General features: G+C 37.1%; 1 protein-coding gene across 2 annotated transcripts in view; it reads left to right on the top strand.

Annotated features, from left to right (window-relative positions):
- The window catches only part of SESTD1 (SEC14 and spectrin domain containing 1), a 142,567-nt gene that overhangs the window by 33,252 nt on the left and 90,492 nt on the right, over nt 1-18,823 (top strand). For both annotated transcript variants that reach the window (XM_025460349.3, XM_025460350.3), the window contains exon 2: nt 16,117-16,196. In XM_025460349.3, coding sequence (XP_025316134.1) covers nt 16,142-16,196 — 55 coding nt within the window. In that variant the 5' untranslated portion in view covers nt 16,117-16,141. The remainder of the gene's footprint in view (nt 1-16,116; nt 16,197-18,823) is intronic.

The following is an 18,823-nucleotide window of genomic DNA, read 5'->3' as shown; positions in this document are numbered from 1 at the left end:
AAGTGAAGATATGGGCAGCCCAGGTGGCTCAGCGGTTTAGCGCCACCTTCAGCCCAGGGCGTGATCCTGGACACCTGGGATGGAGTCCCGCATCGGGCTCCCTGCATGGAGCCTGCTTCTCCCTCTGCCTGTGTCTCTGCCTCTCTCTCTTTTTCTCTCTCTCTGTCTCTCATGAATAAATACATAAAATCTTTAAAAAAAAAAAGTGAAGATATAATTCAGAGAATGGAAAAATGTTCATGTTGCATAGTGATTTTTTTCCAAGTGTTGAAATATAGATAATGAAAACTCACTTAGGCTATAAAAGTAGTAAGCTAGTTCTAAAAGCCAGAAGTTAACAATGGCTTGTAGCATAAAGAAGGCTTATAAAGTGCCTCTCTCCATTCATGATCCTGATGGGCCAGGTCCCTAGATATTTCAGTAAAGGTTCCTGAACTATGTAATTTAATATTCTGCTCAAAGTAAGTGCATGCTCTATTCATAGTGCTTTGTCAAGTTTAAAATTACCTAAGCTTGTTTTCTCTTACTCTTTCTCCGGTTTCCTAATCATTCTGCCCAGTGACTCCCTAAATGAGAAGGTCATGGTGGGATCCTAAGAAGGGAGTTCATTCAGCAAATATTGTGCATTGGTCCAGTGCCAGGTGTTGTCCTAGGCAAACACACACGTTCACTCAAACACATTCAAATCTAACACCTACTTTAGATTTCAGAAATAACTTTTTTGGTTCTATTGACTATATAGCTAAAATAAATTGTTTTAAAATTTGAAACTGTGCTCTTAAGTGCAAAACCTTTGGACTCTCTTTTTTGGGTTGAACAATACGGTTCTTCACCTAAGAGATCTCCTGGTCTCTGACCAACTGCTGCTGTTTACACATTACAGCGAATGCCTGTTGTGGGCATATGCTTTTCTTAGTAATTTATTCACTTAAAAAAGACTGTGATATGGTTATGGGGTAGAGGGAATGGGAGACTACTGAGGGAAGGAACCCAGTCTAAATGCAAGAAGGACCTGAAGAGTCAGGGAAGGACAGTGCCGCAGTGCCAGCAGAGTGGCCGAAGCCAGGATTCTATTTGCCGGCCTGCTGCTTTTTATCTTCTGGGTTCTCCCTCTCACAGAATTAATTGGTCTCCTCCTTCTCAGCAATTTTACATGAGGACCAAATACTCAGATCTTTCTCCATAAATGGTTTTAGAAGATGCTGGTGAATATATGACTATTTAAAATTATGTGTAATCTATTTCCTGTGCCTTCTTGATTTTGAAATAAAATATAGCTAAATGCAAAAAAATTTTAAAGGATTATAGCTTCCTTTTTTACGGTATTGGCATATTTAAATATTGAGTCTTTTAAATTTTATCATAGGCATATGTATGTTCAAACATACAAAAAGAGATAGAATAGTAAAATGAACCAGATTATGTATCCTTTTCTTTCAACAATTATCAACACATAACTGTATGTTTTATTCCCTGTATGCTCTCCCCTCATTACTGATGTAAATCCCAGACACATTTCATTTGCAGATACTGAAGTATGTTATTTTAGAAGATAAGAGACTTAACGAACGTAACCTTCATGTCAGTATATTTTAAAAGTGAGCAGTTGTATTCAAGAACTGTTAAAGACCTTTATTCATATTATATTAAAGGTTATTACATTAAAGAAGAGCATGAGAAGTAATATACTTAGGCCTTAGACCCAGCCTTAGGTCTGAATGCTAGTTGTGCTGTTTATAAGCTACATGACTTGGGGCAGGGTAACCTCTCTTCAGCTCACTAGTTTACTCAGCTGTTAAGTGGTGACAACACTACTTCTAACAGGATTGTTGTGAGTTATAAATGAAGCAGTGAACGCAAAGTGATTAGGACAGTGCTGTATAGAACATTTTAGTAACGTTACTCTTTTTTTTTTTTTTTTTTGGAGGTGTAAGTAAATACACAGGTAACTAAGATTCTGCCTTTCAGAGTAGATGAGATAGATACACATATATTAAAGTATTTTATTTATTCATAAGAGACACACAGAGAGGCAGAGACACTGGCAGAGGGAGAAGCAGGCCCCCTGCGGAGAGCCCGATGATGCCGGAACAATCCTAGGACCCCAGCACCTTGCCCTGAAGGCCGACGCTCAACCACTGAGCCACCCAGACATCCCTAGACTGGGTGATATTTTAAAGTGATATGCATTCTATTTTAAGTCTTTGATATTTAGGGCCTACAGAACAGTGTTAGTATTGTTTTAGTTCAGAGGCACATTTTATACTTTTCTCCAAAGCAGCCATGATTTGTTTTAAAATGTGATACTATTGAAAGGAATATTATTCAACCTTTAATCAAATCTTGGATGTCTTATGTGTGCGTTGGTGTGAAAACTTTGAGATACCCTAAGAGGTAAGACATTAATTTATAAGTCTTACCCTGTGGGTTAAAAATAAAAAGCAAATCTCATTTCCTGTATGGTATCTATTTATTTAGAGTGCTAGAAAGTTTGGGCATCTGTGAACATAAAAGTGGTGTATCATTATTGCTTATACTCTTCATTCTTCTCTCTGCCTAATCCACTTAGTCTGTATTCTTACTGTTTGACCCAGCCAGAATATATAGTGTTGAATAAATTTTGTCTCTGCAGCTGAAGTTCTTTCATAGCAATGTGTTTTAATTACAGTGAAAATTGAGAATAAATTGCTCAGCATATGCAGTTCATTTGACAGACTTCCTGGAACTTCTTACATATTTTTAGTTTTTATTTTTTAATACTTAAAGTATTATTTTCATCCAGATTTCCCTAATCTCCAAAATGGGTAATTCTGTTTATTTTTTAAGATATTTTTTGACAGCTTTCTTGAGATAAAATTTACATGCCATAGAATGCATCCATTTTAATTGTACAGTTGTTATTTTTGTATCAGTACTTCATTCCTTTTTCTTGCTAAGTAGTAGTCCATTATATAGATATACCACATTTTTTTTTTTTACCACATTTTATTTATCCATTCAGAATTGATATTTGTTTTCATGTCTTGAGGGTTACAAGTAGTACTGTTAAGAATACTTGTGGTAAGTTTTTGTGGGGCCGTATTTATCTATTTTAAAAATTATTAACATAATGAAATGATGGTTCTCTGCTTTGGTTTGTTTTTAATTTAGATTTTATTGTGTGATGATATAGTGGGAGAAGCACTGTGCAGGGTCTTAGGGTTTCATGAATTTGAGGTTAACGTTGTTACTGCTACACAACGTTAGGAGAGTAAATCTATCTCCTCTAGATCTCAGTTTCTGGTCTAGATTGGCTGTTTGTGTCCCTTGTAAATTCACATGTTGAAAACGAACCCCCAGGGTGATAGTATTTGAAGGGGGGCCTTGGGAGGTGATTAGTGTGCTTTTATAAAAGAGACCCCAGAGAGCTCCCTTGCCCTTCCCACCGTATGAGGATACAAATAGAAGATGGTCCTCTTGTGAGTCAGGAAGTGGGCCTTCGCCAGATACTGAGTCTACCTTCATATTAAACTTGGACTTCTCAGCCTCCAGAAATGTGTGAAAAAAACTTCTGTTATTTATAAGCCACCCACTCTCTGATGTTTTGTTATAGCAGCCTGATCAGAACCGTGAGGAGTAAATTTCTATTGTTTATGATAAGCCACTTAGTCTAAGATATTCTTGTTCGAGCAGCCCAAACAGACTGAGACAGTTTCCTTATCAATAAAATGAAGAAGAGTAGATGCTGTCTATGATTCTGAGTCTGTGATTTATAAATCTTTATTTCTGTCTGATCTTAGGGACATTCTCTGTGTCTCGCGTGTCTCATCAGAAAAAATGGGGATACTAACAAAATAGTATATTGTTGTGAGAATGAAATATTTCTTGAACACAAAAAAACCCCACAGAAAAACAATACCAGGATGTATTCAGTTACTTCTGATAAAGTTGTGGCCATTTTAGTATGTTGTATCAAGAAAGCCTTAGGAGGGAATGCTTTGGCTCTGGTCTCTGGAGGATCAGTGGTAGTAAATCAGCAATTGGTGGAGGAAGGAAAATTTACCTCCTAGTAATAGATTTATTGAGTGCCTACTACCATCTTGGGTTAGTATATTAAAGACTAAACATATATTAGCTCACCTAATCCTTAGTCGTGAGTTAGTTTAATGATTGTGCTCTTATGAGAAATTAAAGGAATTGCGTAAGCCACCTAGTTGGTAAGTGGCTGCTTTGGAGTCACACCTTGTCTCCAAGGCCATGATCTTTATTGACCATTGCACCAAACTCCCTTTCAGAAAGAATAGCTCTTTGAAAAAGAATCCCATGGCAGAGAAGTTTTCGGTGCAGGAGGTCTTTGCTTGGGAAAGGTAGCTAGTATTATTAATAGTCCTTAGGAGGTATAAAAGACGTGGTCATTCTATAAGTAGTTTTTTATGTGTCATATTACTTTGTTCCATTGATGGTGAAGTGACATTTCATTTAGTGAACAAGTTAAAGGATTTGCAGTTTGTTCAGTATTGCTTTTGTAGTTTTACCTCAAAAGTACGCTACAGTATTTTTTTTAAACAAGATTTTTAGTATTATGGAAAATAACTCATACATATTCCATGTACTGGCTTTTCTTCTGCTTGGTAATGCTGTAATTCCATTTTTGAGTACTTTTCCATTGTATTAGTTAACTTAAATCCTTTTGAACTTTTTTAGTATGATTTTTTACTTTTTTTTCCAGTGTGGTGTTTGGTATGTATGTGCCTTATATTGACATAATATAAACAAAAAAATATGATAGTGCCAAAATCTCAGTTCATGTTATATGTGTATTTTGGCTGAATAAAAGTTCTCTTGTGAAGGTGTGGTATCCAACATATAAGTAGTTGGATATTAAAAATTAATTTTGATGCCAATTCTTTGGAATTAGGAATCTGATAATACATGTGAACGTCTCTTCAAATCTATTAGACTTAATAGCTGGAATATTGGATTTTGTCTGAGATCAATTCAATTAAAGGCATGTATGTCTTTGCCAAGGACAGAGGAAGAATACTTCTTTGTAGGGTAAAGGTTAGGAGAGAAGAGGTGTGGTGATTACCCAGAGAAATTTTGAGATGAAGAGTAGGGCAGGAGATACCTATAGCACGTGAAGAGAGGTTGGAATCTAGAAATGAGACCATGAGTTTGTAAAGTTATTATGGCTGGATGTGCTGCTGCTTCTTGTGATGGAGGGAGACCTACCCAGCGAGGTGAACTTGATGCATATATTTGTTTCCCTAGAGAAGGAAGTGGTCCAGGCTTCTTGGAGCTCAGTGTGAGGCTGAGATGCAAAAACCATGAAGGCAGGGAGCTCCTCTGAGAGCTTTAGAAGCATATAAAGAGGCTCTAGCCGTGAGGTACTACATAGCTGAGGATGCCAGAAATCTCTCTACCTTCCTGGAATTCTACACACCTGATTTACTTCTCTAAAGCAATATTCCTTTTTCCTGTTCTTCCCTCACTTTTGGTGAAGAAGCAGCCAAACTCCTGAGAATTTATCACTGCACAGATAAGAAGAACCAAAGATTTGAAAAATTCATGCACTTAAGGAATTTTTAAAGTTGGACCTCCAAAAAATGGAGGTTTGCAGCTGCTGAGGGTTTGGTAGAATAGCTAGACATGTGAAGAGAGCCTTATGGAGCTGACTTGCCTGTGTTTCTGACCTTGTAGATACCAGTGTCACTTGCTCCTTTGAAAAAGGGGCAGGGCAGGAAGAGTGGTGTAGGAGTGCTTGGCTTTTATTGTTCTTGAAGAGAGTTTTTAAGTGGTGGGCTGTTATACCACTAGCCTAGGCCTTTGAATGTTTGAAGTTTAGTTGCAGTATAGGGCTTTTTTCTTTTTAAAAAAATTTTATTTTCTCATGAGAGACACAGAAGCAGAGACACACAGGCAGAGGGAGAAGCAGGCTCTCCGAGGGGAGCCCGATGTGGGACTTGATCCCAGGACCCTGGGGGCACGGCCTGAGTAGAAGGCAGATGTTCAACCGCTGAGCCACCCAGATGTCCCTCAGTAGGACTTTTAATGTCCCACTGAACTTAATATAGAATTTTTTTCTGCCTTTTGAGGTAGATTATTGATATTTTCATAGTAAACTCTCAAAATATTTCTCTTCCTAACCTTTCTTCCTTTCTCCCTCCCTTACTGAATAAACTAGGTCCTGGTATATCTGTAAAAAATGATATTATATGGTGACACTTTCTTTAGCTTTCAAATTTTTTAAAAGATTTCATCTATTTATTCATGAGAGACAAAGAGGCAGACACACAGGCAGAGAGAGAACCAGGCTCTGTGCAGGGAGCCCAATGCGGAACTCGATCCTGGGACCCCAGGATCACGTCCTGAGCCAAAGGGAGATGCTCAACCACTCAGCCACCCAGGCATCCCTAGCTTTCAGTTTTATTTAGAGAAATTTATTTAGAGTTTTTGGATTGATGTATATTGTAGTGAAAGTTAACCATTATTTTATCAGTTTTATTTAAAATCTATTCAAAAGGATTGTTCTTTCATTTAGAACTGTCAATAGTATTATAAAACCAGATTAATAATCATACCCTGGCATAACGAAAAATTACAGAAATTTTCAACTCTTGATCTGCTTTCCTGATGTATTATTGTAAAGTTGGATACTGTTTATTTCTGCATAATTTTATATGTGGATATGTAGAGTGATAAACCAGTTAGATAGTATCTATGTGTGCTTGCTTGTTTTCATCTCCATGATTGCTCTTAGTTCATAACAACAGTTGAAGGTATTTCTAATCTGAACTTAAGGACAACTGTAGTATTTCTTCTGGAAATGCAGGCTAAGGAGCCAGTGTTCTGATTTGTTCATTACCATCATGTGTCTACTTGATGTAGACTTATTAGGGATGATTTAGTTAGCCTTAGGCTATCCTAATGGGTTTTCACTGGTTGTTAAAGCTGTTTGAAGAATCTAACTAAATTTTCTAAATAAACTGGTTGATTTATACTTATTGAGAGAGGAGTTTCAGTGTACCCACTCATATCATCAATTACAATCTGTTATGAAGTGTAATTTGCCCCGTCTTGATTAAAAGGCTTGCAGTTCTCTTTTCCTGAATCTCAGCATGTCCTCTGCTGCCCTCTAATGACTGCCCATTGGTAGCATCATTGCTCTCCATCCAACCAACATCACTGACCTGCCTTTCTCCAGCATCCAGCGGTTCATGTACCTGCTAGATCTGTGGGAGACCATCCCAGTAGGAAGAAACTGGGAGGAACTGCTCTGATGGAGAAGCATGCATATATGGCCCTCTGATTACCCCACACTTGTGATAATGTTAGGACTTGTAGGGTGTTTGTTTCATATCTTGTTCATTTATTTATACATTCATTTATGAGATATTTTTGAATGGCAGGTATGTCTAGCTCCTAGCCTTGCCTAGATCTGTTAGGTGCTTATTATAATTTTGTTAAATGAGCAATGAATGAATAAATACAAGTTAAATTAGAGATGGTTTATGATCTTGGGGAGACAAGATCCAATATACTTATTTGGTTGTCCTAGTTTTCCTCTTTAAAATTTTTTTTTAAAGTTCTTTTAAAATTTTATTTAAATTCAGTTAACTAACATATTCTTGATTTCAGAGGTAGAGGTCAGTGATTCATCACTCTTATATCATACCCAGTGCTTATTACATTACATGCCCTACTTAATGTTCATCTCCCAGTTACCTTGTTCCCCCATCCCCCTCCCTCCAGCGACCCTCAGTTTGTTTCCTGTGATTAAGAGTCTCTTATAGTTTGTCTCCCTCTCTGATTTTTTTTTTAAGATTTAATTTATGTATTCGTGAGAGATGCAGAGAGAGAGGCAGAGGCATAAGCAGAGGGGGAAGCAGCCTCTCTGCAGGGAGCCTGATGCAGGACTCCATCCCAGAACCCTGGGATCACACTTTGCGCCAAAGGCAGATGCTCAGCCATTGAGCCATCTAGGCGTCCCTTGTCTTGTTTTATTTTTTCCTCTCTTCCCCTATGATCCTCTGTTTTGTTTCTTAAATTCCATGAGTGAGATCATATGATAATTGTCTTTCTGTGATTGAGTTGTTTCGCTTAGGATAATATTCTCTAGTTTCATCCATGTTGTTGTAAATGGTGAAATTTCATTTTTGTTGATGGCTGAGTAGTCCATTGTGTGTGTGTGTGTGTGTGTGTGTGTGTGTGTGTGTGTGTGTATACCACATCATCTTTATCCATTCTTCTGTCAGTGGACATCTGGGCTCTTTCCATAGTTTGGCTATTATGGACATTACTGCTATAAACACTGGGGTACAGGTGCCCCTTCAGATCACTGCATTTGTATCTTTGGGGTGAATATCCAGGAGGGCAATTGCTGGGTCGTAGGGTAGCTCTATTTCCAACTTTTTTGAGGAACCTCTGTACTGTTTTCCAGAGTTGCTACACCAGCTTGCATTCCCACCAGCAATATAAGGGTTCTCCTTTTTCCGCATCCTTGCCAACATCTGTTTGCTGACTTGTTAATTTTAGCCATTCTGATTGGTGTGAGGTGGTATCTCATTGTGGTTTTGTATTTTTCTCATCCTCAGTGATGTTGATCATTTTTTCAAATGTCTGTTGGCCATTTGTATGTCGTCTTTGGAGAAATGTCTGTTCATGTCTTCCGCCAATTTCTTGATTGGATTATTTGTTCTTGGGCACTGAATTTGATGATTTTTTTAAGATTATTTAATAATAATTTAAGATTATTTATTTATTTGAGAGAATGAGTAGGGAAGAGCAGTAGAGAGAGAGAGAGAGAGAGAGAGAGAGAGATAAGCAGACTCTCTGCTGAGCAGGAGCCCAATATGGGGCTTGATCCAGGACCTGGAGATCATGCTGAGCCAAAGGCAGATGCCCAACTAACTGAGCCACCCTGGTGCCCAGAGCTTGATAAGTTCTTTATAGTCTTGGATACTAGCCCTTTATCTAATATATCATTTACAAATATCTTCTCCCATTTTGTTAGTTGTGTTTCAGTTTTATTGACTGCTGTGTGAAAGCTTTTTATCTTGATGAAGCCCCAGTAGTTCATTGTTGCCTTTGTTTCTCCTGCCTTTGGAGACATGTCTAGCAAGAAGTTGCTGCTGTTGAGGTTAAAGAGGTTGCTGCTTGCGTTCTTCTGTAGGATTTTGATGGATTTCTGTCTCACATTTAGGTCTTTTATCCATTTTGAGTCTATTTTTGTGTATGGTTAATTAAATGGTCTAGTTTCCTTCTTCTCCATGTGGCTGTCCCAATTTTCCCAACACCATTTGTTGAAGAGACTTTTCCCCCCTGGGATATTCTTTCCTGCTTTGTTGCAGATTAGTTGACCATAGAGTTGAAAGTTCATTTTTGGGTCCTCTGTTCTGTTCCATTTATGTGTCTGTTTTTGTGCCAGGACCATACTATCTTGATGATTACAGCTTTGTAATAGAGCCTGAAGTCCGGAATTGTGATGCCAACAGCTTTGGTTTTCTTTTTCAACGTTCTTTTGGCTAGTTGAGGTCTTTTCTGGCTCTATACAAATTTTAGGATTCCAGCTCTGTGGAATAAGTTGATAGTATTTTGATAGAGACTGCATTGGATGTATAGATTCCTCTAAGTAGCATAGACATTTTAACAGTATTTGTTCTTCCAATCGATGAGCATGGAACATTTTTCCATTTCTTTGTGTCTTCCTCAATTTCTTTCATGAGTGTTCTGTAGTTTTCTGGGTATAGATCTTTTACCTCTTTGGTTAGGTTTATTCCTAGGTATTTTATGTTTTTATTAATGGTTTTGGTTGCAGTTGAAAGTGGGATTGACTTCTTAAGTTAGTGTGTAGAAATACAACTGATTTCTGTGCATTGATTTTATATCCTACCACTTTGCTGAATTCCTGTATGAGTTCTAGCAGTTTTGGGGTGGAGTCTTTTGAGTTTTCCATCATGTCATCCACAGAGTGAGTTTGACTTCTTTGCCGATTTGGATGCCTTTTATTTCTTTTTGTTGTCTGATTGATGAGGCTAGGACTTCTAGTGCTGTGTTGAACAGCTGTGGTGGTAGTGCATGTCCTGCCATGTTCCTGACCTTAGGTGAAAAGTTCTCAATTTTTTCCCCATTGAGAATGATATTTGGTGTGGATTTTTCATATAAGGCTTTCATGATATTCAGGTATGTTCCCTCTATCCCTACACTTTGAAGAGTTTTAATCCAGAAAGGATGTTGTATTTTGTCAAATGCTTTTCAGCATCTATTGAGAGCATCATATGGTTCTTGTCTTTTCTTTTATTAATGTGGTGCATCACACTAATTTGTGGATGTTGAACCATCTTTCCAGCCTAGGAGTAAGTCCCACTTGGTTATGGTGAATAATCTTTTTAATGTACTGTTGGATCCTGTTGGCTAGTATTTTGGTGAGAATTTTGGAATCCATGTTCATCAGGGATATTGGCATGTAATTCTCCTTTTTGGTGGGGTCTTTGTCTGGTTTTGGGAATAAGGGAACACTGGCCTCATAGAGTTGTTTTTTTTTAATTTTTTAAAGTTTGTTTTTTAGAGAGTGCAAGTGGGTGGAGAGGGAGTGAAAAAATCTCTTTAAGGATTTTTTTTTAATTTAAATTGAATTTAGGTAATATATACTGTATTATTAGTTTTAGGCATAGAATTTAGTGATTCATCAGCTGCTTTCAACACCCAGTGCTCACCTCATCAGGTGTCCTCCTTAATGCCCATCACCCAGTTACCCCATCCTTCCTCCCCCTCCCTATCAGCAATTCTGTTTGTTTCTATGATTAAGAGTCTCTTATGGTTTACTTCCCTCTCTGTATTTATTCTTCCTTCCCTTCCCCTATGTTCATTGGTTTTGTTTCTTAAATTCCACATATAATGAAATCATATGGTATTTGTCTTTCTTTAACTTATTTCACTTAGCATAGTACCCTCTATTTCCATCCGTGTCATTGCAAATGGCAAGATTTCATTCTTTTTGATGATTAATATTCCATTGTGTGTACACACACACACACACACACACCACGTTTTCTTTATCCATTCACATGTCAGTGGACATCTGGACTATTTTCCATATTTTGGCTATTATGGACATTGCTGCTATAAAGACATCCTGCCCCTTTGAAATCACTTTGTTTGTATCCTTTGGATAAATACCTAGTAGTGCAACTGTTGGGTCTAAGGTAGTCTTTTTTTTTTTTTTTTTTAAAGATTTTATTTATTCATGAGAGACACACAGAGAGAGATACACACACAGAAAGAGAGAGAGAGAGAGAAATAGAGAGAGAGAGGCAGAGACACAGAGGAAGAAGCAGGCTCCATGCAGGGAGCCTGACCTGGGACTCGATCCTGGGTCTCCAGGATCCAGCCCTGGGCTGAAGGCGGTGCTAAACCGCTGAGTCACCGGGCTGCCCATGTAGTCTTATTTTTAACTTTTTAAGGAACCTCCATATTCTTTTCCAGAGTATCTACATCAGTTTGCATTCCCACCAACAGTGTAAGAGGGTTCCCCTTGCTCTGCATGCTTGCCAACATCTGTTGTTTCCTGACTTGTTAATTTTAGTCATTCTGACTGGTATGAGGCAGTATCTCTTTGATTTTTTTTTTCCTTGGTGCTGAATGATGTTGAGCATTTTTTGTGTGTCTGTTAGCCATGAGAGAGAATCTTAGACTCCCAACCAGAGTGGAGCCCAATGCAGGGCTTGATTTCGTGATCTTGAGGTCATGATCTAAGCCAAAATCAAGAGTCAGATACTTAACCGAGTCAGATACTTGAGCCAACCAAGTGCCCCAAAATCACAGCTTTCATTTCTTGGCTACTTCACATTTTATCCATGAGGTCATGTGAATTGGCCTACGCACCCTAAAACCTATATTCCTCTTTAGCTACTTTTTCATCACTTTCAACATGTTCTTAAGAAAAGAAGCTGTTTGATTTAAAAAAAATCTAGTATTTTGTCATGCTGAGATGGTTCTGTAAGGTAATGGAAATTTTGGATAAAGCCTCCATCTCTTAGGTGACAGTGACAAAAAATAAAATTGCTTTTGGATATTGTAGTGTGTCAAGGTAAATCTAGACTGGAGACTGAGACTATCTTCCTTTTTCACTTTAAGTATATGGAGAGTAATACAATGGTGAAAGATTTGACACTTGTCAGCATAAAATCAATAACCTGACTTGCAAAGCTGGTATAACACAGCTATTACTTTAAGGGTTAGCTGCAGTTATCATTTCCTATGCCTTATGGCATCTTAGGAATTCCAGATGTTCCTTTTTTCTCTTGGGTACTAGTTAATTGCATTTTATTGTGACAGTGACTTAAACCTTAGTGTTGATGGACATTTTATTCAGTATAAATGGCAAGAGATTAAAAAAGCAGCAGTAAATGATTGCAGAAACCGTCTTAAGTTATAGTTTTGCTTCCTATTCCAATCAAGTTTCTCCGTTGCCTAATGAGAAGGGTATTCTAGTTAACTTAAGTAGGAAACGGATTTATTGGAAGGATGTTATTACAACTCACAAAATTGATAAGGATGGAGAAGTAGACTCAAAAAATAGGAAGGAACCAAAGGCAGTTGAAATTGGTCTGTGCTCATGCCAAAGGAAAAATCTGGTTAGAAAGCCAGTTCTGTTTCTATGGCTAAGTTGTTCCTGTATCTGTATTATCCCTTCAGGGTTGAAATTCCTTTGTGGGAGCATCCCATTGACCACCTAGAGTAGCAGTTCTCTTGTTTCCAGCTTACAGAGGGTCTCTGAGGTTAAAACTATTTTTATAATAATTCTTTTTTTAAAAAAGATTTATTTATTTATTTATCCATGATAGAGAGAGAGAGAGAGAGGCAGAGACACAGGAGGAGGGAGAAGCAGGCTCCATGTCGGGAGCCTGATGTGGGACTTGATCCTGGGACTCCAGGATCGTGCCCTGGTCCAAAGGCAGGTGCTAAACCGCTGAGCCACCCAGGGATCCCTATAATAATTCTTATATCACTTGCCATTTGCATTGATGATTGTTGAAGCAATGGTAGGCAAGTTATGGTGCCTTAGCATGAATCAAGGCAGTAGCACATATGTATATATCATATATCATAAATATATGATATATGCACATATATATATACACACACACTCCAGATATTTTAATTTTGTATATAGACTATAGCTGCATCTTGTTTAGTTGGCCAGATGTCACTGGATATTTTCAGAGCTGTTTTACCTATAAATTTATAATGTAATGTGAGAATATCACTACTAGAATACATTGCCTGAGTATGAGTCCTGACTTCCAACTTAACTAGCTGTTAGACGTTGGACAACATTTAACCTAAGCCCCAGTTAATTCTGTAAAATAGGAAAAATAATGATACTTACTTTGTAGAAGTAAGTGAGGATTAAATAAGTTAATACAAATCATTGAAAACAATGCATGGCTTATAGTAAATACTTAGTAAATGGAAATTTTCATTATTATCATAATTATTGTTGGGGAGGAAAAATTTTTCTCTACCTTTCAAGGTTTATCTAGCTGGTCTAAGAATTAAATTGACATGAGATAAATTGAGAGGAGAAATCAAATTAATTGCCTATAGGGAATCCACATAAATATGAGATTCTAAAAATAGCCAGGCAAAATGAGGTATATATGTTATACTGAACTTAGGAGAAGGGGGTAGGAAAGCAATTCACAGGAAGATGAAAAACAGTAAATGTTTGATAAACAAATGTTGGGCCCTGTAGATACAGTGGGGACATTAGGATATAGGAGGACTTTAATCAAAGATCAAGGTTGCTTAAGTTCCTCTCTGTCTACTGCCCTGAGTTCATACTATAATGTGGTTACCTATAGTGATAGCTCTCTCACTGTTGATCAGAGTTCTTTTAGGCAGGTAGAGGGAAAGTCAGAGTTTCTAACTGTGTCTTTTGGGCCTTGATTGTTTTTGTTTTTAGCTCAAAATAATCTGAATGCAAGGTGGCATATCTCGGGGCAACTTGCTCTGACCCCTGCATTATCAAGTTTTCAAATCTAGTCTCTGAAAGGTGGTCATGGGAGAAGGGACCATAGATGTGAATCTGAGCTATCTGATTTTTGAGAGCTTGATAACTGACTCATCAGGTCAAGATATACTGATCTGGAAATATGAACTGCTACTGGCTTTAGATTTAAAAAGTGTAATGTGAGCTTTTCCATCATTTTACCTTTCAGTTGTATGTCAGCTGGGGCTGATGCAGAACAAAAATGAACAAATTGCAAACAAATATTAAGAATAAAACTTGATAAGAATATATTTAGTTTTATAACTTTTTTTCTTTGTAGATAGGTAGAAATAATGGTTTTTTTTTTAGTTGTATACATGGTAGCTATAAAATCATATATTTCTATAAGTAATCTTGTTTGATTAGTCATTATTTGGCAAATATTAAGACTACATCTTTTTTTTCCCCCAGTATTTGAGGGTTTTTTTCCTTAAAAGAGTACTCTTCCCCCCCCCTTTTTTCCCCCTTAAAAGATTACTCTTTTTTTTCATAGGGCAGGGCTATGATTTGAGTTTTTAGCTCAAGCTAATAACACAGTATCTGAAATGGGATAACTTCATGGCAAATATTTGCTGAATAAGTAATTATTTTCATGTGGAGTCACATTTTCTATTCTGCTTGAAAATTATTTTCAAGAGAGTATGCTTTGTGGTGACTGTAGTTTATAATACTATGTTGCATATTTGAAATTGCTAAGAGAGTAAGTCTTAAAAGTTGTCATCATAAGAAAAAAATTGTAACCATGTATGGTGACGGATGGGATGTTAACTAGACTTGGTGTGATGATCACTTTACAGTATATGCAAATTGTGAATCATATTGTACACCTGAAACTAATATAATGTTATATGTCAGCTGTATCTCAATTTTTTTAAAGGAGGCTGTTAAATAAAAGATTATGGCTTCACTAACAATGCAAATTCATGGGATATTGCAAGGAGCCATCACTATATTGTGATGATGGGTGTGAAGTGGGACAGGGAAAGGAAGGATGAAATGTGGTGGAGAATACTCTCTCAGACATGCAGCTAAGTATAGGTGGATAATATAATTGAACCTATGAATTTTTTTTTGTTTTGTTTTAAATGTTCTCTCCTTGAAATCCATTTTAATAGTGTACTGGGCTGGCTATGCCTCCAGATGCCTGTGCTGTTAAAGCTCCCTTTTGAGGGAAACGGTCTTATGCTTGGGCCTTGCTATATGGATAGTCCCATTTTGTATTTAGCCATAATTCTTGGCTGAGGCCAAGTGGACACTAGAAAAATAAACCAAGAACAGTGGATTATAGCTTGGTAGGAAGAGATCAACTGGGTTAATCAAATTTTTCCCTGGAAATTAAAAAAAATTCAGAATGTGGAGAGATGGAGATAGTTAACAATGGGGACAAAAATTGAAACAGCCTATTAGGAAATATCTTGAGGTAAACGTGAGGATGTGTAAACCATATGTTATGGAGAAGCAAAAATATGAGAGATTAGAGGTCTCCATTTAATGGTGAAACCAAGAGAGAGATTTGGAATTAAGCTGTGTAATTAATAAGGAGAGCAATAGAGAAAAGACTGCCTGTTTGAGAAATTGATTGATTCCTTTATTCACCAATAGTTATTGAATTAATGTTCTGTACCAGCCACTTCTAGCCTGATTACTGCCCTGGAAGAGTTAAGCCAGTGGGGCACCTGGCTGGCTGAGGTGGTAGACCTGTGCTTCTTGATCTCAGCCTCCTGAGTTAGAGCCCCATGTTGGGCGTGGAGCTACTTAAAACAAAACAAACACAATTACAAGCAAAAACAGTTAAGCCAGTGACTCTCAGCCGGCTGTGATTTTGCCTACCAGAGGGTATTTGGCAATGTCTGGAGACATTTTGGTTGTCACAGCCTGGAAGGGGGAGTGCTCTTGCTATTCTATTGAATAGAGGCCAGGATGCTGCTAAATACAATGCACAGAACAATTTTTACAAAGAAGTATAATCTGACTCAAATGTCAGTAATCTGAAATTGAGACACCCTGGCATATGTTATCATAAGTATGTATTTCATAGAATAATTATTATATTGTAGTTGACATTTAATTTTCTTTGTTTTCAGGAGTGAGGAAGTTTACTGGAGTAAAATGGAGGCTTCAGTAATACTACCCATTCTGAAGAAAAAACTTGCGTTCCTTTCAGGTATGTTTTTTTTCTTAAAATTGGAAGTGTTTGATGTATAAATTTCTTTAGACTTTTTTTCTTTGATAAGTTTGACAGAAATGCATTTTTTCTCTGAAGGTTTCATTTCAGAGGTATTTCTGAGACCTCTTTTTAATCAGAATATATAGCTGTGTGAGCCACCTCTGTTGACACTTAGCAGGCCAGTATTTATTTTCTAATTGATTAGATAGGTGTTATGTCTTTATATATAAAGATGATATAATACAGGCCAAGAAAAATTGACTAACCAGCACCTAAATTCTTGTTTTTGAAATATAGAGTTAGTTTTTATGATATCCTGCATCCTAGTTGTTATTGTCTTCCACCTTCCTGTGAGAAGGTTTCAATGCACTTGCAGGAGTTAGGAAATATCAGTTATGTGGTTTTCATTTTTTATTGTTGAACTCGGTTATATAGGCTTGACTGTATCTCTGGTTATTAACCCAAAGTATATATGAGCTTTATCAAGAGAAGCTGCAGGATACTTTATTAGTGTAAGAGCAGGGGCATGGTACTTTGGGATAACGATTTTCTGGAATTAAGGATCATTGAGTAAATTTGCACATGCTTTGGAATGGGTACTATGGCCTGCCTGTTTAGGGTTACTTGAACTTTTTTTTACCTTGCTTTTTAGGTCTTTTTTTAGATCTGTCAGAATTGTCTTGATCATTAGGCTATGAATGTCCTTTTTAAAAGGTATATTATATCTCTTTATAAACTGGCATATTTTTCTAGTGCAGATTATAAAGGACAAAATAAGATATTGAATTCCACTAGTATTCTTGTTTCCTTATTTAACGTATTTCCTTTTTCAAAAAACAACTTTATTTCCTTACCAGTTGACAATTTTGTTTTCTCCATTCTTTTCTGATGTTAAGGTGTTACAGGACACATACTTATTTATCGTTCATGGAAGTTCAGCAGTATAAATTCCCATAAGTGAAACTGTTAAAGAGAATTTACATTTAAATTTGTGTTAGGTTTTGTCAGATTACCCTCTAAGAATATTGTTTCAATTTCTGTTTCTAACACCAGTGTAAGAAAATGCCTATTTGCCCACGCCTTTGACGAATAGATATTCTTCTTCTTCTATAATCTTTATCAGTGACATTTTTGCATCTTTATGACACTTATCTGTGCAGCATTCCACCCGTTGGCCATAGCTAGTTTTTTTAAAAAAAGATTTTATTTAGGGACGCCTGGTTGGCTCAGTGGTTGAGTGCCTCCCTTCAGCCCAGGGCATGATCCTGGAGTCCCGAGAGTGAGTCCCACATTGGTGTACCTGCATGGAGCCTGCTTCTCTCTCCCTGTGTCTCTCATGAATAAATAAAATCTTAAAAATTATTTGTTAAGTTAGAGGATGAAGGTGTGTTAGCATACATGCAAGCAAGGAGAGGGACAGAAAGAGAGGGAGAGAGAGAATCCTTGAGCAGACTCCCTACCGAGCATGGAGCCAGTCTTGGGGCTCAGATCATGGCCTGAGCCAGAGCCAAGAGTCCGTCACTTAACTGGCTGAGCCACCCAGGTGCCCCAGCCATATCTATCTTGAAAGTCTTTTTCCTCTTGGCTTCTGCCATTTTTTTTGTTTACTTTAATATTTATTTTATTGTTCCTTAGTGAAAGCTGAGGACATGAGGTTAAGTGTAGTCCTGAATGTTAGACCTGTCCTCTGAAGACAATTCCACAGTGGGTCAGAATGCTACAGTTCAAATATGAACCTTTTTGCACATTTGGTTTAATGCAGGCATAAAGGTTAGCGACTTTTGAGGAACAGATGAAACTTCCTTTAGTCCACCCCTCTTGACTTTCTCTATTGACTATTAATTATTTCAACCAATACTTTAACATTTTTTAATAATAGAGAAAAAATTTTCAAACCAAAATCATTTAAAAAAATCAATTAAAAAAAAACCTGAACAAAAACCGTGAGTAGTTGAAGTCACTATTGATTATCTATTAAGTTGAACCATTCGAAATTGCATTAATTCAGATTAAACAGACTGGTTGAATATCATTAATTTATATAGTTAACCTAATTAAAAGAAGACCATTTTTGGTTGCTACATCATGAATTGCCCTCATGTCACGCATAGGAATTGTTTTTTTCACTTTACAACTTTCAGTTTTTAGTGATAGATTTCTAGAGATCATACAGAATTTTTACATTTAGTATTTGCTGGCTTTTAAGCTTTTAAAATTGCTATAAGTGTCATTTGGGTCGACAATGCACTTTAGTATCAAAGTCACCTGGGGAACTTTCAAAGAAGATATGTATGTAGAAAAGTTAGATTTTAATGTTTATGGAAGATTGAAGAGGGCTTGAGCATCCATGAAATGTGAGTGTGTTCCACTGCTTAGCTTTCAGGCTTCTACAGCCAGGTTGCATGTGCTCTTCTCAGCTGGGTAGGACTTTCTCCTTCTTTCCTCATAAACGCAGAAGTCATGTCTGACATCTGTGAGTTCACTCAAATCATTCCTCATCTCAGAATACTTTAATACTCTAACATGATTTGTAAATTCTACCCATTTTTTTAAGTCATAACTTTTCTACAAAACTTTTCACCTTTACCACAGTTTGTATCATTTTCTCATTTTCTAAATCCTTT

The sequence above is a fragment of the Canis lupus genome, chromosome 36 (genome assembly GCF_003254725.2).
Source record: "Canis lupus dingo isolate Sandy chromosome 36, ASM325472v2, whole genome shotgun sequence".
Taxonomy (NCBI): Eukaryota; Metazoa; Chordata; class Mammalia; order Carnivora; family Canidae; genus Canis; species Canis lupus.
Note: the sequence above shows the minus strand (reverse complement) of the source record. Positions and strands in the feature narration are given on the sequence as shown.